This window comes from Platalea leucorodia (assembly GCF_965183815.1).
Source record: "Platalea leucorodia genome assembly, chromosome: 6".
NCBI lineage: Eukaryota > Metazoa > Chordata > Aves > Pelecaniformes > Threskiornithidae > Platalea > Platalea leucorodia.
The window spans coordinates 76055091-76078206 of record NC_138828.1 but is presented as its reverse complement, the minus strand read 5'-3'; the positions used below and the strand labels follow the sequence as shown (position 1 = coordinate 76078206).

General features: G+C 37.0%; 1 protein-coding gene across 1 annotated transcript in view; it reads left to right on the top strand.

Moving 5' to 3' along the window:
- The window catches only part of RGS12 (regulator of G protein signaling 12), a gene marked incomplete at its 3' end in the record, with an annotated part of 89137 nt that overhangs the window by 19327 nt on the left and 46694 nt on the right, over window positions 1-23116 (top strand). The window contains exon 3 of the mRNA XM_082316018.1: window positions 4883-5002. Coding sequence (XP_082172144.1) covers window positions 4883-5002 — 120 coding nt within the window. The remainder of the gene's footprint in view (window positions 1-4882; window positions 5003-23116) is intronic.

The window sequence follows — 23116 nt, the reverse complement described above, 5'->3', positions numbered from 1 at the left end:
TGACTGTCTGTGGATCTGTGTTAGAAAGAGGATTATTTCATTTTGTAAGCTATAGTTTATTGTCAGTGGAGAGGAGGGGGCAGCCTGCTGCAAATTGGGAGCTGGTACGAATGGTCAGAGGTACATGCAAAGTCCTTTAAGCCAGCACAGCTGCTGAAAAAAATGTATATGGAACTACTGCCTAACTTGTTTATTAGTTAAAATTACTTCTAAGAGCCCATCCTTTTTCTTTCTTTTTAAAGAACTGGATTTGTGCAAGTCACCTTTTATTGGATCATTTTTGTTCTTTCTGTCCCTCTGTTTGCAGTCTGAGTCACGTGCTTCTTCATTCCCTCTGTCTTGCTACTACATGAAGTACAACATTTTCCACTTTCTCATTTGTACTTTTCTTGTACATCTTTCTTGTTATCGGACAGAAACTGTTCTCACTTGGACACATTCACAAACTGCTGCTATATCAATCCTCCTCTGGTGACTTTTGTTTTTAATGCTTTTCTTGATGAGTAGATTAGGAGGTAGCTCATCCCCAAGGCCAAATAAGCAGGTTAAAAATTAAATTTAAAAAAATTATATTTGAAGGGAAAGAGAGACTATAGTTTGGCCAGTGATTGATGGTTATTTCAGGGCAATGTATTTGCCCTTGCCGTTTCCTGTTAGCCTAAGGAAAAGGGGAGATCTAGCCATATATTAAAAAAAAATTATGCAGACCCATTCATTGTCCTGCTTTTTCTCTTATGATTATACATCTAACTGGCATTTCAGTCTACGCTAGTTCATAATTTTTACTTTGTTATAAGAATAGAAAAAGGAATAGATTTTTTAGAGCATCAGTGTGTTAATTCCTTTAATCCTTTGTTGTTTTTCCTCTCCAGCTGCCAAATCATAATAGGATAAAGGCTTTTAGAGATACGTTCTTTGTACTTTCGCCATGATAGATAGTAGTAGCAAGGTTGTAAGTATCCGTATTGCAAAATGCAGAGGATGTATTGCCGTAGCACATGCTTTTCACTAATCAACCTGTTTTCACAAATTTCTGTGCTTTTCTGTTTGTTTCTGGATTCCTAAAATGAAGACACTTAGTGAAGTATCAGGTGGACTTTTGTTTCTAATACCATTCTGTGATAGGATTTCTTAGATTTTCTTGAATGTCTAGCTATTTTTGGAGTTCTCTTTTATAGATTCAGCAACACTGTGTTTTCCGAAGAGAATCCTGAAGATATGATAGTAAATAGTTCTAGGGTTTATAGGCAATCTGTATTTAAAAAAACCCACAGCCCAATGTTCATGTAGCAAATTTCAGTGTTTCAGTTTGGCAGCTAACAGTGAATGAGAAAGCATTTTGTTGGTCACACAGTGTACTGTTTTCAGATTTTTTTAGGTTCATTTAATGGTTTTTAATATCTGTTTAATAGTGTAATACAGGCTTTTGGAAGTATGATAGTTTCTTTATGGCCAACATTGCACTAGCGATCTCTCTTTGCTCAAATGCTGCAGATTTCTTTAGCCATGCTTAGTACATTCAGTTGCAATGGCTGTTCTCTCTTCAAGTCATGGATGCTTTTATTTCCAGCTCTTCAGAGTCCCATGAAAAACATTTGCCAAAATGTTGCTGCTATTTGCTTAAGCTACGTGATTCTTTCTTTATTTGTGTGCGCGTGTGTATGCAAGGCAATTTTTTTAACTGATCTGCAGAAGGAGGTCTGCCTTCATAGTCTGAATGTCTGGAATAGAGTCAAGAAAAGATGAAAAGTGAGACTTCTCAGCACCATTACCAGGAAATTAAATACTTGGTGAATGGCAGTCTTTTTTTTTTTTTTTTTTTTTTTTTACCAATGTCTTTCTTAATTTCCTAGATTATTAATTTGATTCTTCAGAGCAAGGAAGAGATTATTGTCAGTTGAAAACGTTTTCCTAATGGCAATTGTTATCCAAATGGGTTGGGGAAATGGTTAGCTCAGTGAATTTTTATATTTTTGTCATAGTTTCTTAAGCGCAGTTTTATTCTCAGGGTCTTTTTTTCCTAGCTCTTATCTTTACCATTCCATCCAGGGCTCAGTAGTGAGTTTTGTATAACAGAGTAAAAAATTGTAAATAAAAATTTTGATTGGATACTAATTTACTGTTCTCTTTTCTACTACCGCACAATCTGCAAGTGGTTTTTGTCCAGTCTCCCTCTTTCTCTTTGTTATGTTTCTGACCACAAATAGGTAAGCAGCATTTACTACAATGGGGCATCTGGTGATAATTAATCTTATCTAGAATCTGCTTGTCAGTGGAATCTAACGATATTTGTCTTCAGGCAGTTCGTTCCTCTTCCTTCAATTTGTAACGTTACTGTTTCAAAATTTTTTTGCGTGTATGTTCTGTAGTCGTATGTTTTAATCTCCCACAATTGTACACGGCAATCTCCACTATTTAAAAATATACTGGACAATTTATATTCTTTTTGGGCCGAAGTAGAAAGGAAAGTGAAAATGTATTCGTTATTCAAAATAGATATGACTGCTATTGGTAGTTTTTTAACTTTGTTTCGTTTCACCAGTTTTCCTTTATGAAAGATGAAGTCTTCTGAGGGATGCATCTTGTTCTGAGAAATACATGAAAGACCATTAAGCAGAATCCACACTCTGTAACTATTTCATTAGTTTCAAAATACCAGTTGTACTCGCACTAATGATGTCATTAATTCCACTAGCCTTAGAATTTGCTGAGCTGTTTGTAGTCTGATAGCTTTTTCACTAATTCACAGATTAAAAATTTTAAAATTGCAAAACTAGTGTGGTCATACTTGACCAGTGGTGAAACCTAGTAGCTGTACACGTGTATTCGTGCTGCTTTAACAGGAACATACTCGTATAGGAGGAGCCATGTCAGTGTTTTGATATGTTATGCAGAAAGAGTAATGGATACTGCTGAATTTAGCCAGGGGCTAACGTGGAGCTTGCTGTTTGACACGGATTACTGCACTAGGTATAAGCTTTCAGCTTAGACGGGAACGACTGCTGGGACTCTTAAGATATGAGCCAAGGGTGAACCACCCCAGCGGTACCTGCCTGGATGAACAGATGATTTTAAAAGTGGCTCAGAAAGACAGGAACTGTCCTCATTCCGGTGGGTGCTATCTGTGAACATTTACAGAGAGCAACCTCCCTGTCTTCGCATTTAGTTGATCATTTTAGCAAAAGCCATCTTAGATTGTTTATACTGCGCCTTTAAATGTTCTCTTAAAAACCTTAGAAGCTAATCTCCATTTGCCAGATTTCCAGTTTTCCTTGGCAGAACCTCCCCAATTTTCTTCTCGGCCAATAAAAAAAACCTTTAGTAAATTGAAAATTGGGAGGGAAGGAGATTTCATATAAAAGTGGATCACTTTTAATACTGAATGAAGAAGCTGGAGTCTCAGCCTGTTGCAGTGATGAACCCTGCTACATACGTTGGATCCAGATTCCTGTATACTGTGTTACATCTTGACATTTCTACGAGCTTGTAAACAGTCTGTTGTGAATACTGGTGATAGTCAGAGCCCTGTTGCTAAAGAGTAGTGTTGACTCCATAGGAATAAGCAAACAGGCAGACATCTTCTGCTGGATACCTTATCTTTTATTGCAGTAAGGAGGCTGTATAATATTCTCGATGCTCTTCTCTACTTTGTGTGAGTGATTATTAGCATGAGATTATAAGAATGTGAAATTTATGATTGTTCTTTTGGTTAATGTGACGTATATAGACTTTCAAGCAAGTGATCAAAGGGATACCAAAATATTTCAGAATTGAGAGCACAGCAACTTGCCCAAAGGAAGAAACAAATACAAATATAAAATTTAATAAATATTACAAAGCTGCCAGTAAGCAACCATAAAAGTACTAGTAAGTATATTTTTAAGCTTACTGTGATGAAGAAAGATGCTGAAATGAAATAGAAGAAAATTTACTCTGAATTAAACGCTGTTATTTTCTAAAGCGAAAAAGCATCGGAAGACAGGGAGGAATTTTCCCCACATTGAATGTTACAGTGAAAGGAATCCAAAATTTCAGGCACATAATCACAAGTTTTCATAATGTAGTGAGTTTATGTACATCTGCTTAGCACCAGTCACTGACTGTGTGCCTACTCTTAGGTTTAAGATTACACTTTGCCATTTGGCATAAACTAGATATGTACATGCTGAGCTGTTGTAGCTTAACTGACATCTGGTGACTTTTTAAGGAGAAAGAGTATGATTATGGGGAAAAGTGAAAGCCATTAGATTTAATTATTGCAGCACCAATTCTAGTCATGGAACATCCGTGTGAGGTAGTTTCTTTCCTCAGAACAAAAGTTCCTGCTTTTTGTACTGTGGGATTTAAAAAGTTGGACTACGCAGCAGCAAGCTTTTAAAAAAAGAAAGAGTAGCGAAAGTAAGATTTTTAAAAGTGTGGAGAAAGATTTCAACAGAAGCTGGGTGAGATGATTCCTAGGATGGTAGTTCCCTGTAGAAAGAACAAATATTTTGTCATTGTAAATATTTTCCAGTTAAGACAGTAAAGAACTAGGATTGTCTTGCTTTTAATTAAGCTCTGTCTACTAATTCTGACGTGTAGCATGTGTACACTTTAGCAACCTAACTGATGACTCATGCTTATACAGTAACTTAATGTGGAATATTTATGATAATTGACTTGAGACTGGAGAAGTCATAACTTTAATGATTTTAATACGTGATTTTACAGGGGTACGGCAAGTGACCAATTTGTGTTGAAATTATGGTCCTGTTACAGGGTTGCAAATCCATCTCCTTGGAATTCTGTACCTACTAATGCTTAAAATTCAGATGCTGTTGCTATGATCAGCAATGTACTAAAATTAAAGAAGTAAAATAATAACATTTTCTGTTTTGTTTAGGGTGCAAAATTTGGACATCCAATGGGATTAAATCAGGCTCCTCCCCCGCGTTCTTCTGTTCGAAGATCATTTGGAAGATCTAAGCGATTTAGTATTACTCGTTCTCTGGATGACCTTGAGGTAATTAACTTTTAAGTAAAAGTTAGAAGTGAGTCCTAGAGACGAACTTACAGTAGTTAATGCTGATCATTAATGAAAGAAAGTAAGTACTATCTGTAGTGTAATAAAGTTACTAATCATCATATGACATTTATGTGAGAGGAATACAGATTTCAGGTATCACCTGACTTTTTCAGTGTTTCTTTAATAGTTTACATTGATGCCAGCAGTGGCCATTCTTTCTGTGAGGAATTTTGACTAGTTTACCCATGGCAGCTGGTCATGTAAGGCAAAACAATACAGTTTGCTGATCAAAATGTTCATCATATCTTAGAAATCATTGTATCATGATATCATATAAAAAAATCAAATGCTCATCATGTTCTTTTTTTTCATTCAGCTGATGATCATTGCATTGAGAAAATTTTGGGGGGTTAAATTTGTTGCTGGACCAGGCTCTACATAACTTCCTAAGGAATCTAGCTTACTGAATATGGAAAAGTTTTTAAAAATACTTAAATAGGTTTTTCTCCTTATATGTCAGCAGTTGAGAAAAGGGAAGTCCTAATCAACTTGGTGTTGGTCATTGGTTATAGTGATTTTGGGTCTTTCTGAGTGTAATATAATAACACTATTTCACATCTGGTATAACATCAGCTGATGCCTGGGCCTCAGTGGCCAGACGTTATTGATTTTGGTGAAAACAAGAAATGAAAAGCCATCTGAATTTAAAAAGCTGCTCCTCCTGCTCTGCAGAGAGCTTCCCTCAACCAGCTGTAGGAATACGGCTTCGCTGTTATCTTCTCTTCTAGTGTGCTTCCTCAGGAGAACCTGACCCATAGTGACGTGAAGGTGAACTTTTCCCTTACCCCTTTATCATGCTTATCTGGAGGAAGATTTGTGGTTGAGAAGAAACAAAAATATGTGCAGAGCTCTTGGCACAGGAACTATGTAATACATATTATACCACTCTTCAGCATGGGAGGGAATGTGGCACACCGATTCCTCTAAATGGGAAGGGGGTGTTTAAAAAGCGTTTGAGATGGGAGGAGGAAAGAAGGAGATATTCTGAGTTTCCTGCTGTGGGAAAATGTAGGAAGAACGGCATTTCGCTGACTCTGAAGTAAAGGAGAGGGGAGCTCAGTGCACTGGATTTTTAGGGAGCAGAATATATGGAAGGAGCTTCTGGTGTGCTTAGGGAATGCAGGTAGGAACTGTAATTACTTATTTCTCAGATGTTTTAAAGGACATTTTTCATTGTGGTCTATTTCTTGTTGTCTGAAGCTTTTAAGTGTTTTTTTTTTTTTTTTTTTTCTAGTCATGGAAAACACTTTTTCATTTCTTTGCCCTCATAACTTTAATACAGTAAGTGCATAACTTTAACAAACAGAGCAAGAGCCTCTGGATAAAGCTGTTTGGGAACCATCTAGCTACATCTTTCTTCATCAGAAAATGGTGATTCTTCTAAATTAAAAAAGCTTGGTACTATATATTACCAATTTTGACAGAATTTCTGGTCACAGTAAAAGAGAATCCTCTCAGAATATCTAACAGCCTACTGCTAGTAATTCACGTGCAATAGGAAAAACATGCTTCACACCATGTTCTTCCAGATTGAAATTTCATACAGATTTATGTGCACATCTCATATTTTGAAAGAGTGTTTTAAACACCAAGGATATAATTTAATTTCTGTTGTTGGAGCTGTTTTACATTGCAAAAACATTCATTAAAATAGGGACTTGGTACTTTCCGTTAATTTCAGAAAGATGCCATAGTTACTGGCCTAAAAAGTCAATTTTTCTCTCATTATGTCTTAGTTGGTATTCATTCGTGTATATAAATCGAGTAGCACCAACAAGAGGGATTGAGAGGCTCTCTGTGTTACCCAGTGTCCTAATTGTTAAAGCTGTTACTTTGGATGGGGAAACTTACATTCTAGGTCATGATATGAATTGGACAAAGAAACAATCTGTCTTAAAATCTGTATTTGGATGAATGCCCTTACTACATGTAGCTATTTGGGTGTGGACTGCTCTCTGTCCATTGCTTCTTTTCACTTTGAAATCTCTTTTTTTTCCCTCTGCATGCCATAAGAGAATGATATCCTAGTCACCAGGAGAAATACCAGCAAAGAGAAGAATTTAAAAAACTTCATAAGTAAAAGTAAAATAATTTTGAGGTGTTTTGATTTCAGTTCTAACTTTAACGTTGCTACGCAGCACTTTTCCCAAGTACTGTTACACTAAGTGTAGTAGAACACAATGTTGTTAGTACATGTTTAGATTATTTCAGGCCATCTATTTAGAGTTGCTGGAAGAGGAAATAACAATACCAGGAAATTCTTAGAGACTCCACCTTTGGAATAATGATCATGAACGTATTATATAGGCTACTCAGTTGTTTTTGTGTTCTTTCCAGTTATCTTGGCAGAATGGATAAGGTACTAACCCAAACATGAAGTCTGAAAATTAATATGCTTCTCTGAGCTTGTGGGTTTGATTCCTGCTGGCATCCGACTTAGTCTTCTAAACTGAGCAGTATAAGTAGGTTCCATGCAGTTTCTTTTATGGGCATATGCTGAACACTGTTCATTTGCTTATGGGTCTGAAGAAGGCTGTATTTGGATTTTTTGTGAAAGTCTGAACTTGCTCCTCTTGTCTTTGGAGCTGTAGTGTGTGAAATACCAGACGTGAGCTTTGCTGTCTTCTGCCATAAGGTGGCATGATTTCTTTGCAGTTTTTTTTTGTTTTTTTTTTAAAGCTATCCAAGAATAAAACATTTTTTTTAAAATATATTATTTTAATACATAAAAACAATGATTGCAAGAGAATATTTCACTTTTTCTTTTAAATTGTTCGATTATGGCTGGCTATACATGCACAGACAATATTCTTATAAGATTAGAATTAGCTATAATGATATAGTTGCCACTCCTTAAGCATTTTCCTCTTACCTGCAGAAGCTGTATTATACATAGAAGAAAACAGACAAGTTTGTAGGATTAACCTCTAGGTGCTGTTTTTACTAATAGAACCTGTATAGAAGATTATCTTAAATCTTCAGGGATCAATATAGGATGAGAGTGTAAAGTGAATGAATGCAGTTATGCTACAACTATGGTGCAGAAAATGTCTCACAAAACACAAAATACATCATTTTGTTTCTGCACTGTGGAAATTGTGCTTGTTCACACCAGGGCTGAATATGATTATCTTGCAAGTTGGAACTGAATTCAGAAAATTAGTGTGTCTAGTATATGCCTTAATTATGTTGTTTTCACAAGAAATTTATTTAGAACTTTTTCTTTGTTAAATTACAAGAAATCTGTTTTTATTAAGAACAGATTCCTATTTTGCATGTAGTAATAAATTTTCCTATGTGAATCATTTGTTCTTATGAAATAGTGTCGATTAACAACTGTTAAAATTCTGTGATTTCCACTAATTTCACTTTATAGCATGTTTGCTGGTTCATATTTGCAAGGTGTAGCTTAAGCTAAATGGAACTTGCCATGATTTAGGATTACTTCATATTTGGATTAATGAGAGAGCATGATCCTATCTTTCTTCCTACTTTTCTTCCCTGCAGGTAAGTGCCACTACTCCCATCCTCTTTCACGATTCTTTCCTGGCAAAGACATTGTTTATAGATTTATAAACACAGTAAAGGTGACTCTGTGAGACTGCAGAGACTAGAGCACTGTCTTTGTAAAAATTTACATTAAACAGAGTAATCTTTTTACTCATCAGCAGTTTTGGAATGAGATTCCATAACACTTTCAACCATAGCTCATTCCATTAATTTTTCTTGAGGTCTGTAAAAATGGGGGACCCTTGCAGTGTTCCCTTGAAGTCAACAAATTTAGGTTCCTCCTGGACAAGGAGAACATTCAAAGCTGTTGTGTTTCCTGAAATTCATTGTGGCACTTCTACTTCTGGTATTTCTACGGGGTTAAAAATAGGGCAGAATAGTATCATGAAAGACATACTATCTTAGGCAAACAACTGTCAAGCTCTTTGAGTATTGTTAAATAATCTTTTAATGTAGAGATCTTTTTAAAATTAAAGAGTATTTAATTCCTTTAATTAAATATCAGGACAAAAAGATGGCTATTGCTGCTTTTCTTCTTGTCCTCATCCCGTTTTGGTAGCCTTAAAGCTATATCCTATATGGAAAAGGACATTTGTTGGATCACATTTCTAGAGTTTAGTAATGTTTTCAAAGTTGGAATGTATCATAAATTCCTTTTAAAAATCAGTATGAGGAATTTTGTTAGAATGTTCTATCTTAATTATAACCATTAATAATGTAGTACTATTAGCTGTTATTTTAGATAATAATGCTTGATTTTTTTTCTGTTTTGTTAATTCCACTGAAGCAACTTTTTTTGCATTTCATCTGCTAATTGAAAGCATACAACACATCTCTTTGGTATGAGGTTTTTATACTAATGAATGACATGTCTCTGCTGGATATTAGCTTTGGCATCTGTGGGTGGCAAAAACCCCTAAATGCTCATTTGACTTAATAATGAGTTTTTAAGTGGGTACCTGTCTTTGTTTGACTCATTTAAATAATCAGACAAAGCTTACACACGGAGATAATAACTTATATTAGACGAACTAGTATACTAGGAAAATCAGACAAGAAGAGCTAAACATGCCCCAAACTTTTCCCACCTTGTCAGTTGATCCAATAAAAAGTATTAACTCTCCCAGCAGAGCTTGCTTCTCTGACGTTCTTAGATCATCACCACGGCCACAACGCCACCACTATGGCTAGTATAATTACATGATTTAAATCAAGAGGCATCTTCATTCTCAGCTTATAATTGTGAATTTAAAATTTGAAAACAATGTATATTTTTGTCTTAGATTTCACCAATTTTTTTAAGCTATGATAACTTGTCATGGGCTGCCAGTATACACGGGTTCCACTGTGTACTACCTTTAAGTATTGCATCTTCTGCATGTATTTTGTCCTAATTTTTATCTAAGATGTAACTGACCAATTGACAGTTTTGCTGTCTGAAGGTGGAGAAAAGGCCAGTTGTGAAATAAAACTGCATGCAAGAATAAAATCTCCATTTTTGTATGTAAAAGGTAGTCTTGTACTTTTAGCACGCTAACAATAGAGTTCTTAAAGGGCTGCTCCTGTCTCATATATGGATATTCTGAAGTCTGAATGCTAACACAGTCCAGCCCCTAACTGCTGTTTCGGAAGCCTCGTGGATCTGTGACCACAGAACAGGTTCTTTTGTTTCTCTTTTCCATTTGCTAGAACCTGCCTGGAGTAGCAGTGAATGACAGATCCCGTTTCTTGGACCGTGCCACCAGGGGTCAGCTTTTGAAACAGTGCAAAGCTGTGTGCTTAGTGATTTTACAGTCTCTTGCTATAGTAGCTCAAACCCTCTTGCTGAACTGTAATATATAGCTTTAAATAGTTTAAGTTAGTCATGACATTAAACATTTCTTTACCTTGAATTACTGTAGCGTATGTGGTCATGGGGCTGATCCGTAAGGCTTTGAAAGCAACCAGTGGTTTCTGCCAGGCATTCTGCTCTGTTCAGACCTTTGACAGTTACGGTCCTGGTTGGAGTTGTTTACCCACTGTGCTGCGTAGTGGCCGCACACCTCCGCTGGTAAATGAAACAGTGCCAGGACACGGGGGCAGGCAAGGGATCACAACGTTAATACTGTCACGTTGTTAGAGTTGTCATTTATGTGGCTTTGTCCTGGGCCAACTAGTGTATTTTCTCAAATTTTGGACACGGTTTAGAAGTTAGCCCTAATAGCTAGCATCACTGTGCCCAGCAGGCAGTTTGCATGCAACCAACTTGATTGATAGGAGGTTGGGAGAGCTTGGTGGTATGATAGTGGCCAGAAAGCACCAGCTGTCTTTGGAATTATGCAACAGCTTATGGCGCTATTTATTTGACTAGTACAGATACAGCTAGTACGTCTGTAGGTTACCATCATCTCATTCTGGATGATGCTTGTGTTATCCCTTAGACTTTTTTTTTGGCTGTCATCATTCTTAGTGTGTCTTAAAGACTTCCAAGAGCATCATTTTTTCACATTGGGTTCTCTAGACTCCTCTATTAACAATTTCAAACTCCCTTCAGAGTACTCTGGAGGATCTTCTCCAGGCTTTTACTTTGGCATGTGTGATCTTATCAGGTACCTTAGTTATATCCATTGTTACTGCCTAAAGAAGGAAAACATTATGCTAGCAGTATACATTTATTTATTTTTTCCACAGATTGTGCACTAGCATTAATGTTAAGCCTTTGCTGGTATTTTATACTGTACCATAATTTTTAAAAGATTACCAATATATGCTCTTAAGCTTTCCTTACATTTATAGACTTTATCATGCAAAGTTCTTATGCTCTTCACACTGTTTTGTAAAGTATCTGACAAAGGTTGATTGGTCAATAGATGAATACAGTTGTGTGTAACCTCTTCATCGTGAATTGGAGATACTTGTTTCTAGATACAATCCAGAATGTTAAACTGTGTGATTTTTTTCCAGACACTGAGAAAAATGGGATTTGTTTTCTGTTACTGCAATTGGTAAAATGACCATACTTTGGTAATTTTACTGTTTACTGTTTTCTCCTGCTTTTGGATTATTTTCTTTATTTTAGATTCTGGAGAAATTTGCCATGTAAATTTGCCTGTAAAAAGCAGAGTAGTCATAGAATGTGCTGAGAGCTGGCTCTCATCTCTGCTTTCTTTGTGAGGTGCATATGGCAATGCTCATCACAGCAGCATTCACCCCATACTTTGGTGCCTGAGAAGAAACCAACAGTGTTGCCTAGGATGGATTCCATAGGGAACTCAGTCCCCATGTGTGCAAAGACAGTTGGCACTGGATGGAGAAATTTCTCCCTGAGGAAGCAATCAGTACATTGTCTGACCCTGCCACTCAAGTGCTGTCCAAGCCTTATTGCCTCTGGGCTTGGCTGTCCAACACAAGCCAATTTCTGTCACAGAACCAGAGGCACAGTATGTGCTTTCAGGGACTAGATACTAACTTGTATTCTGCATAAATCCTCAGGCAGCAGGCCTTACTTCTTGTCAGTAGCCAGTACCGCCGTTCTTGAGATGTGTGATGAAATGGACACAGGTGAATTCATAAGCTGTCAACATCTTTGATGCAGTCCTATTTGTGGAACTACAAGGATCAGTCAGGGTGAACAAGTTAAAGTAACCACCTGAAGCTACAGAGGGGCCGTATCCTTTAGTTCAGCAATATAAGGTATCAGACCTTGGTTTTGGCTCTATTCTTTTGGTTCTCGTTTCCTTGAGTAGTGATGAAACAGTCAGTGCTCGCAGAACTGGGACTCTTGGTAGGTGGGCAACTTCTCAGGGGTGTCTTTCTCTGTAACCTTTGGTACCTAGCGTTCTTTTAAAATTGGGGTTATTCTCTTTGAACTAAAACTGTTCGCTCTTTGAGTCTAATTCATGAGGCACATGGCTGGGATCTGCACTGGGAACTGTTACTGAAACCCAGAATTATTTGCTGCTTAAGGCTGGTCCTTGCTTCAGTTTCTTATGTTACACTTGTTGATTCAAGAGCACCTTTTAAGGCTCCTCCCAAGAAGGTGAGCAGTGAGGTGATGTTGCTCAAGGTAGTAAGGAGAAGAGCAGTCTCTGAAGATGAGAGCAGGCTGCTTTCACAAGACTGAGTGACTGGACAAGAAAATGGCAGATGAAAATTATGCAGATAAATGTAAAGCAATGCAAATGAGGCAAAATAGCCCTAGCTTCATATATCAAATGATATATATGTCTCTGAGCTGACTGTTTCTTCTCAGAAGTGAGGTCTTTGAGTTATACGGGACAGCTGCATGAACACATCAGCGCAGTACAGTAGCAATGAAGCAAAATCCCGCATTATGAATTATTAGGGAAAGAATAGAGGGGAAAAAACCCACATAATGATTCCATTGTATACATCTGTGATTTGCCCACACCTGGTCTCTTTATTTAAAAAATGTTATGATATATTAGAAGTAGAAAAGGTTCAGAAAGGCGTAAGCAAGAGTACAAAATCATGGGTGGCACAGAAAAAGTAGTTGGGATTGACTTGCTCACTGTCTCCTTCGGGACAAGAAGTCAGCACCATTAATTAAAGGTTGCTGGAGCCAGGAGCAAAACAAACAGCAGAACACGATTGTTCATGCAGGAGGTGAGTCGATCTGTGGGACGCCTCGCCACCGAGTGCTGTGGATGCAAGAAATTTGCATGTCCTGGGGGAAAAGTGGACAAGTATTTGGAAAAGAGAGCCACTGGGGATTATTAAGGAGACAAGCCACACCGGGTTCAGGAAATCTCCTGAACTAAAAATACCTGGAGTCTGGGAGAATGTAATCAGGGAAATGTCCTATATGTTACCGTGTGCTACTCATCGGTAGACATCCATCCGTGTGTGGCCGCTACTGGAAACGTTAATACTGGGTTTGATAAACCCATGTTCTCAACTGATTATGTTCTTAGACTCAAGGATGGATGTTGCTTCTCCTTAACTGCGGGATTCTGGGTTGTTCTCTCGGCGCAGGAAGCTGCATTACCTTTCACTTGGTGTAAACTTGTTTGTTTGTAAAGTAGAGGGCTCGCTGACCACAGCATCTCCCAGTGTAACTGCCGTGGGCTCAGGGAGCGCTTACTGTTTGTGCTACAGCTCTCTGAGGGAGAGGGCACCTGCAGCTTTCCTGGTTAGAGCTGCTGCTGCAAAACAGATTGCCCGTGCAATTCCTGGATGGGAAGGAGGACCTGGGTGACTGCTTTCATGCCTCTCTGTTCCTGCCCTCCCTCGGCTGCTCTTCCCCTTACCTGGTATGTCTTTGTGTTGTGTCACCTGCTAATGGGGGTAAGGAGGGATTTTTGTTCCGTGAGACCTGGTTAAAGTTAGGGAATGAATGAAAGCCTTATTGAATGAACGGAATTTGTATTTCTAGAATATAATCACAGAATACCTACGGCACAAATGATAGCACTGTAGCTGTCCTGAATTGCTTCTGACCCTGTCTCCATGCTTAAACTGCTGGGATTTTGGCTAGGAGTTGGTACCATTTAATTTTCACTGTCATCATGGTTTTATCAGTCCAGTGAAGTTCTGTGGAGCTTCTATTAGATGAGTTACTGCTTTTTATTCAATACTAAATCATCAAAACATTTCTTCTGTTCTGCTGATACTTAAAAAATACAGTAAAAATCCTATCCTCTGTTTCCCTCTGGACCGAGGAACTGCAGACGGATGGTATTTCAGCATTATTTGTTGGGCAGAAAGCGTGTGCATTTCTCCCTGAAAATACACAGATATTGCTGGTCTGTCTGCAGAGTAGGTGTGGTATTGAAAATTACAAGAATCATGTTTCACTTGAAACACGATCCCTGTAAATGCCAATGCCCTGCTTACTCAAAAGAACACGGAGCATTTTGGTAGGATGAGATAGATTGCATAATATGCATACATGTGATTGTAATCATACTGAGACACGTACCTACATGCCAGAAACTGAAAGAAATTTGCTGTTAGTCTTACAAGTTTTAACAATTTTTTAAAAAAGTATTTTTAGATTGTATTTTAAGTATTTTTAGTAGGGATTGATGACCTAGTTAATTCAGATAATATACTCATCAAAGGGCAATGTATTAAAAAAGGGAATACTTTGGAGGAGAAAACAATGTTGACTCAATGCTTAAACAAGTTTGGACAGACGTTTAAGACAGAGTCCTGTAGGCCCTTACCGACTGCATTGTGCAGTAGCAGATTCCTCAGCAGCGTGCTGTTGTCTTTACAGAAGCTTTATTGTTACACAGGACCTGCCTAAACACCATTTCAAAAGCTGCCTGTTCCTTTTGATGGGAAGATACAGAACCAGTATTGAGGGCGGAGAATGTGCTGGGGAGGGAGGAGAATGGGAGAGGTGTTGATAGGGCAACAGAGAGAGAAGCCTCATTTTTTTACTGGACTCTGGAAGAAGTAAATATGTGTTCAGAAAGAACGTAATAATAAAGTTGAAGGGACTGTTTCTTAACAATGAGCTATTAAACTATTTATACATGGAGAAAACTTTTACTGATAGTCAAGTGTCTGTAAGTATAAAGTTTTGTTTGTCTAAAGCGAACAGAAAACAGGAATATGGTTTAATGAGTAGTCTTCCGAGCTAAGAAATCTTGCAGTGAAATATGATAAATAATGCTTCTAAGGATTCATTGAGGTTTTAAAGAGACAAAGTTCGTAAGTATAAGTATTTAAGTTGACTTTCTATTTAAGCTCTATGATGAAATTAAGAATACACCATTTTTATAGACTTGTTTTAAATCTCTCTTTAGCATTGTATTGTTTTTAAAATGTTGAGTGACTTTAGTAGATATACAGATACTTCTCTAATTAAGTTTTTTATAAATCTTTCTGTTAATTTTCACTATACTTGCACGTTTCCGTAAAGCAAGAATGTCATGTTAAAGTTATAAGTTACCTTCAAATTGTTACAGTGGTTTTTCAAGGTGTGCGGCTAAAGCGATTTTTTTCTTCCAGCTGGATTTTTATCCAATAAAACAGAATCCAGATGGTATGAGTTATTAAATTAACTGAAAATAAAGGAAAACTATTTATAGAATACAAAATTTCTGAGGTGCAGAGACTTCAGACCAGGTTTAGCTTCTTGTTGCTCAGAAAACACATAGTAAATAAAGGTCCTAGCTGTATTATCAGATTTTGACATTGTAGTCTTATTCTTTATGTCTGTATATCTCAGAGTATAATTGCCTTTAATGCTGAAAGTATAGCAACAAAACTATCAGTTTTTAAAAATGAAAAGGGAAAGAAACAATTACAAGGCTTAGAAAGATATATATGCATTGTTTATTGTTTACTTAAAAATTAGTAGTTTTCATGCTCAGCTTTACATTGATTTCCTCAAAATCTATTGATTCTTAGAGGCTCCATCTGCAGTAGTAGGAAATTCAGAAGCAGCTTAATATTGTTTCAGTGATCTGTCACTTAATCATATCCTCCTTAATATGTAATTTAATTTTAATTCACTTTTGGGCTGCGAGTCACCTTCCGTCTGGATGTGCAAGTTACGCTGTTTCTGCAGGTTTTTATTACTGGAGAGAATTCAGTTGTCCTAAGATGTTGATCAACAGAAGGAAAAAAATAGTAATTATTTAAAAACCATTTTTTTAAGAAGAGTATTTTTTATTATCCGTGTACAGTCAGGCTCTACAGAAGTATTCTTCAAAGTTTACAATACACCTTTCAAAACCAAATATTTGTTTTTAGAGTAGATTTCTGGATGGCAAATCTGCCTGAACTTAACACTTGGAAACGTGTGCGTTGGTCCCGGCAGGGCAGGCAGACAGCAGGGGGCACTCGGCGCAGCAGTTTGCATCCGCTCTCCTCGCTGAGTTTAATGTATGGGAAGTCCTGATGTTTTCCAAGGCGGCTTGTATTTCAGTTATTTATACACCAACAAATTGCAAATAGTTTGGCTTGAAAATATTTTTCGTTAAGATCACCTTGGAATAGGAAGGACTTTTATCTTTAAAATTGATAGAGGGACACCACAACGTTGTAAATAAGAGACTCTTCCCTCTTTTAAACAGTAGCACATATAGGGTCTGTTTATTGTTGAGTAGCTGACAAATCATTGACAGAATTATATCTAGACAGATAGTAGGAAATTTGGAGAATTAGGAAAAAAATCCATTTTATTTTATAGCAAACTTTCCTGAATTTGTGCGTAGGCTTTTTGATACTCCTTTTTATTTCAATAAGTAAGGTCAGTGAGCTAAATCATATTCTTAACAGATATTTTTTCTCTGGCTTTCATGCAAGTAGTTGTTACTTTATTTAGTATGAGATAAAAAAAGAAATACTTGATGAGATTTAAGATTTTTGATGGTGCATTCTGCTAGTGTCAAATTTACTTTAGAAATTTGTGTGACCCGGAGCCGGTCCAGGGGATTGCCTCTTTCTAGTTGCCTGGCGTTTTTTGTGTGGGTTTTCTTCTGTTAGGAGTCAGGGATCTATTAAATCCTATTCATCTTTTGACAAGTTAAAACTTATCCAGGCTTCCTGTCATTCTGTCTTTCTCTTCAGCTTTTTCTGCTCTGCAAACAAATGTACAAAAGAAAATATGAGCAGGAAGTGGAGGGAGGGTAGGAGAGAAAAACAGATCAACCGTATCTGGGGTCTGTACCCCTTCCCACAGTTTAGCTTCTAAGCAGATGGATGTGGGTTTACAACTGTTGTCTTTGGTATATCTGAATAAGGTTTTTAAAGCTGTTGTGTCATATTTTAACACTTCCCATTAATAGCTTTGCAAATTAACATTCCTTCTGCTTTTGACCTTTGAACTTTGAGTTGCCTGCCTGGTTTACAAATATGGTACACAAAATCACAAGATTTTGAATCTGGCAGCTGCTGCAATAACCTGTGAAAATGTAGAGGGATATGAATTTTTTTAAAGGGCTTTCAGAGTCACATGACATTTCATAGCCATTATCATTAACTGGTACTGTCTAATTGGTAGAGCTTGTTTGCGGGGCTGCTAGAGTCACTGTATGGAAAAAATGTGGACGTGCAATGCCGAGTTCAATGAAATAAAATCAACAACTCTAAAGGTCTGTTTAAACTAAGGGTTTATTAGGTTTGTAACGCCAAGTATGAGTGCCTAGAATGTATAAAGCATTGCCCACACACAGTGTTCCTAACAATGTTCACTACGGTTGCTCCGGTGAACTGCTAGCCTTGCAGCTACATCCTATTGCACGTGGGGTTATTTTTCTCCTAATCATTCTTGTGTTCTTGTGGGTAACATCCTCACCTGCTAAAACTCTGCTAGTACATTTGGTCTTTCTAGGGCATTCCTAGAGGACTTAGGTTGGGCATTAAGTAAACAGTACTGATAAAAGTCCTTTTTTGTGTAACCCCAAAAGGCTGTTCACAGGAAAGTTCTCTAGGTGTTTCTGATCCATTTGTGCTTTTTACTCTTTTACACTTTTTACAGTGTAAGGATTGTTATGCACCTGGTCAGCTGCATATTTGTGTTGCTGTTTGCTTAAGGTATTGACAGTGAAAATACATTCTGCATCCCACTTGGTTTAGTGTCAAGCAAAATGCAGTATTTAAACAGCTCTGTTTGGCATTTTTTCTTTATAAAATTATAATTTTTTAATACTTAACCACACATAGTAAAACTGTTCTTCTGTGCAAGTATTATAGGGCATTTGCTTCTTAAGTCCTAAAATAATGGAGGGTGTGATTCGTAAAACACATTTCATTCCTGTCTACCAACCCATTTGTTTCCATTGCATTTCTTCATGGTATTAAATACTTGTAGAAGACAGCACTCAAAAGTGCAGCAATGCCTATTCAAACAAGTAATCAATCATAAAATGAACTTTGTCCATTGCAGCAATTTGCTTATGTCTCTGGAATGCTTGTTAAAGTATGCTTCCTCCATTTTCATCTGCAGTTAGCTTAAAACTTCTTCTCTGATCTCTCTAAATTAAATGAAGAAGACTGAGTTTTCCTGTTAACCAAGTCTCTTCATCCTAAATCCAAAAATGGGAAGATGTGCAGGCTTGGACTGTCTTTTGCAAGCCAGTCTTATAAGCCATGAGGTCTTGAGTAAAGGCTCTTAGCCTCTTTTTGCCTCATTTTCTCTCTCTATAAGTTGAAAGTCATATTTGCCTTCTTCATAGGGTTTTTTTATGTTAGGGGTTCAACCTAGGAACTGTATGGCTGTGGGAGATTCCACATGCTGCATTGAACAAGGGAGAAGATTCCTTTTTCCTAAGCTACTACTAGTAAGTCCACCTTGGCTTTAAGGACATCCCACTAGCATCAAAATGCCCACTAATCATTCCCAGTTTGCAATTCTGGTGTTTCTTTTTGGCAGAAAATTGTATGATTGCTTAAAAAATAACAGCAATGAATGGGTTAGGTACTATCGCTATTTACTTGTGAACAGCAGCAAACTTCATGAAATCCTATACTTTCCATATACAGGCTCTTGAAGACACTGCTGTCACAGGCAAGGTAATAGCACTTCCCTCTTACGTTACAAGTAGCCTATTTTGCTCTCTGCTCCTAAGGCGCTGTGCACAGAACTGTCTTGACATCAGTTGAGCATAGGCTTGGGTAGTGAGGAAGGAAGGGCAGAATATCAGTTGGTTTCTGAAAGGAGAATTTTGTCTTCAGTGACAACGGGCTGCTCCTAGGTTTAACCAAATATGCCAAGTTTCCTTGTAGTGCGGATTTTTACATGCAATTTATAGTGTTAACCACTGAAAAGTTAAGCAGAATAGACCGTTTGAGGTCCTACTTTATTCTGGCTTGCATTATGTAAACCTCTGAAAATAGTGGTTTACTATGTAAATGTTTCTGTAACTAATGTTAGGGTGATTAACTAATGTTTTTCTGAAAACTGTCTTGGAAATCTGTTTTATTGAATACAGGACTATCACACAATTCAACGTCATTTTATTTTCCTGATTTGTTATAGGAAACGTTTTAAAGTACAATCAGCATGATTTATATAAAATGATCTAGCTTTTCTGGTGAGAGATAATTGAGATCTAATCTGAATCCCTGACGAACCACAGCTTCCTGCATTGGCCTGTTGCTATGGGTAACATAAAGGGAGTAAAATAGAACTTCATACGAAATGCCTTTAAACTTTACTGGCATGTACAGGCATGGAACAGGGTTGAATTTTTTAGTTTAATCTTTGAGAAGCTGATGTGTTAAGGAAATGCTTTTTCCATATTAAGTGAAGATGAATTTAGGAAGAGTGCTGTTAGGAAAAATAACTGCTGTTTCTTACGAAGAGCGGGTAAGTGCTATGAATTATATTTAGCTAAGGCAAGGCATTGTTGCAGTGAGAAATTAGAAGAGGCTATTGTTATTGGCAAGAAATTAGAGAAGAATGTTATCAGCTTCAGAATGCTTTTTGCTTAGCCTTTAAGCTTTTTTACTTTAAAGTATTTGAGTTAAAATTCCTTTGTAAATGGAAACATTGGGTTTTATTATCAGAGAAAAGGGAATCTTATTGTACCAACTAACATTTAGATTTTGAGATGTATTTATGAACTGTGCCAAATATGTGTAAAGCTAAAAAATCAGTGTGTTTATAATCTGTGCCTATTTTTAATTCTGTGCAATGTATTTTGTATGTACTTTCTGTGCCATTATATCAATATTATATCTTTAGGTAAAACTGTATATATTTTGTGTTTATCTTTATCAAAATAATTTTAGGGATGGATTTGGCATTTAAGGCACTGTGTTTATGTGTGATAAGGTTGGTTTTGTTGAACATTTATTTCTTAAAGGAATTCCAAATGTCACATAATTTACTGTTCATATGTTGTTTTTATAGATTCAAATATTTGACAAAAATATTTAACCTTCAGAGAAGAGTGTATTCAGTAAAATTATTGTACTGTAGTTATACTGTATCTTTTTTTCCTTGGGAATTCTTACATCCTAAATACTTTTGTATTAACTGTTATAAATGCACTTTGGTGGTAGAGAATTGAAAAGACAAATTATGTAATAGTTCTCCTTTAAGTGGCATTCTGGAGGGGCATCCTTCTCATAGAATTCTAATCATGAAATTAATTGCAAGAATATTTTGAAACGAGGATAAAAATACTATAATATTACTCTAATATTTAGGAGAGAAGTACATTTGAGATTATTTAGGAGGAAAATCTAGCAATAATTTATAAGTAATATGGCTTTATTTTTTGTTTAAAATGTTAGAACAGTGTATACCATATTTTGAGACGTAATCTCCCTCCCAGAGATCATTGGAGTTCATGGCATTTGTACAATGTTAATGCTGTAATGCATTTAAGAGGATAAAAATACATGTATGTAATGTAAGTCCTGGAGTAATGTGACTGAAGATCTAGGGACCCGCTCATAATTCATTCCTTGGCAAAAGGAAAAGTTGCTTCAGGTGATTTAATAAGGAGTTTGAACAAAGCTAGATGCAAGCAGACAGTCGACTGAGTGATAGGCTTTCCCTGAGCCAAGTGACAGAATGTTTGAAAGTTGGCTATTTGTATTCAGACTGTAAATCTTCAGTGCTTCATCTCTTAAAGAACACGACAAGTTTCCCAAACTTATTCTGTATATTGAAATCATACAAGAAAATAAGTTTAGAAGGTTGGTGGAGCTAGGTATGCTGTTCAAAACTGAAAGGCTTAATTAGAGGGGCTTTTATAAAATAGTGTACAATATAGTATTGTACTAGGTAAGTCTAACAGATTCTGAAAGCAGCAGTCAGGGAATTCTTTGGATGCAGCAAAAACTCAATGCCTGTATTGGAAGAAAGTGTACTTTAGAAAGGACACAGAGAGAGGTCACTTTTAATCCCTTTTTCTCTGAATCCTCCTGGATGCCCAGGAAAGAAGTAGATGTTCTGTTTAGTCTGTGACTTGGTCATTGTTAGGGTAGGAGAGAGGAATACGTCTTCACCCTCCGTATAGATTTTATCCCTCCGCATCTCAGAAGGAGTTGGAAATAGATATGTCTTTTTTGACTCAGGAAGGCACTCACCCACATTCTATTAGCACAGATGACTTCATGTTGCTTCATTTTATTGCTAAGGCCTGGCATTTCCTAGTATGTGTCACCCCTCCCGGTATCCACATCTTTCCCTTTGTTCTACTCAACTACTTGAGCATGACTTTGACTTGAATGGCAAATCTTGTGAAGAAAAAGGATGTTTTTGTATTGTGTTATCTGGGTAGTCTGTACACATGGATTTATTTGCTCAATTATTTGTCTGGGATATGGGTGGGGTATTTTTGGGTTTTCTGCATCATGGTATTACGGGAGATTTTGACAGCAGTTAGTTTCCTGGGACCTGATCCATGTAAAATGGAGCTAAGTGGATTTTCTGGATAAGAGTTTCTGTCAACTGAAAGATGTCATCAGACTAGTTTCGTGCAGTGGTGCACACATCTAGCAGGTTATAGACCATGAAAGCTAAAAGATATAGGCTGTTTCAGCCTTATGAATTATTCTCCTTTATGCCCTCTCTCCCTTTTTACTCTGTTTTTGGGTGCAAGATGCTATGTTGTCTTTTTCTATTCTGGAAAAAAAAATGTACTCACAAAGTAGTTTTCTCCCTGTTAATTATTGTAAGCTAACACTCTTTTAGATTTGTTGCAAGCAGATCCTGAACATGACATCAAAAAACTCATGGGCCCTTCTGGTTTTTCCACCTAGCAAAGAGAGATGATACAAAGAGAAATTTTACATGTTTTCCCTTAATCAGAACTTTATGCTATCTAATATATGCTAAAGCAATTGCCAGTTTACAGAGACCTAGAACATCTTTTATGGTGTATGGTAACTGGGAAGCCACTGTTCAGCTTGCTGGCCCTGGCACTGAGCTCCTCACTTGGATCACGGGCATCAAGATCTTGCCCTGAAGTCTAGGGAAGCGAGTTGCATCCTCCACCTCTGCGGGGTGTGCGTGTGTCTGTATACCTCAGCTGCTAATCCAGCTAGATGAGCAAGCAGAGTTCCCATGGCGAGAGATACTGGAAGACATTTTGGTTTTCCTAAACTAGATTTGTTTTCTAAATTTTGGTAATTTGTTACCATCAGACTCCTGGCATATACCATGAGATTTTTCCTAAACCAATTTGGAAGTCAGGGTAATTTGAAGAACTGATTTCAGTTCTTATCTGGTTGTGAAAGACTGGAGAGTTGAATGCAGTTAGATTTTTATCTCTGGGTGATAGTTCAGATGTACATTCACGAAATGAGTACATGTGTGTCCTGTCGTTTGGAATGAAATACTTAAATACTTTTTTTTTAAAATCTTCACATTAACCCTAACTGGCATGGGGTCATACTCTGCCCTTCCTCATCTTTCAGAAATGGCTACATACAGGAACTCCTCAATTTTATAGCTTTTTCATACATATGTTTTTTAATAGGTAGTTCTTAATATGTATGTCTTAAGTGTTAAAATTAATCAAATAATCAAACTTCATAGTAGATCAAATTTTGTCCTGAAGAGCCTCCAGTGGTGGTAAGCGTGAGTGCTGAAGAATGAAAACCAGCCCCCAACATATAGTGAATTTT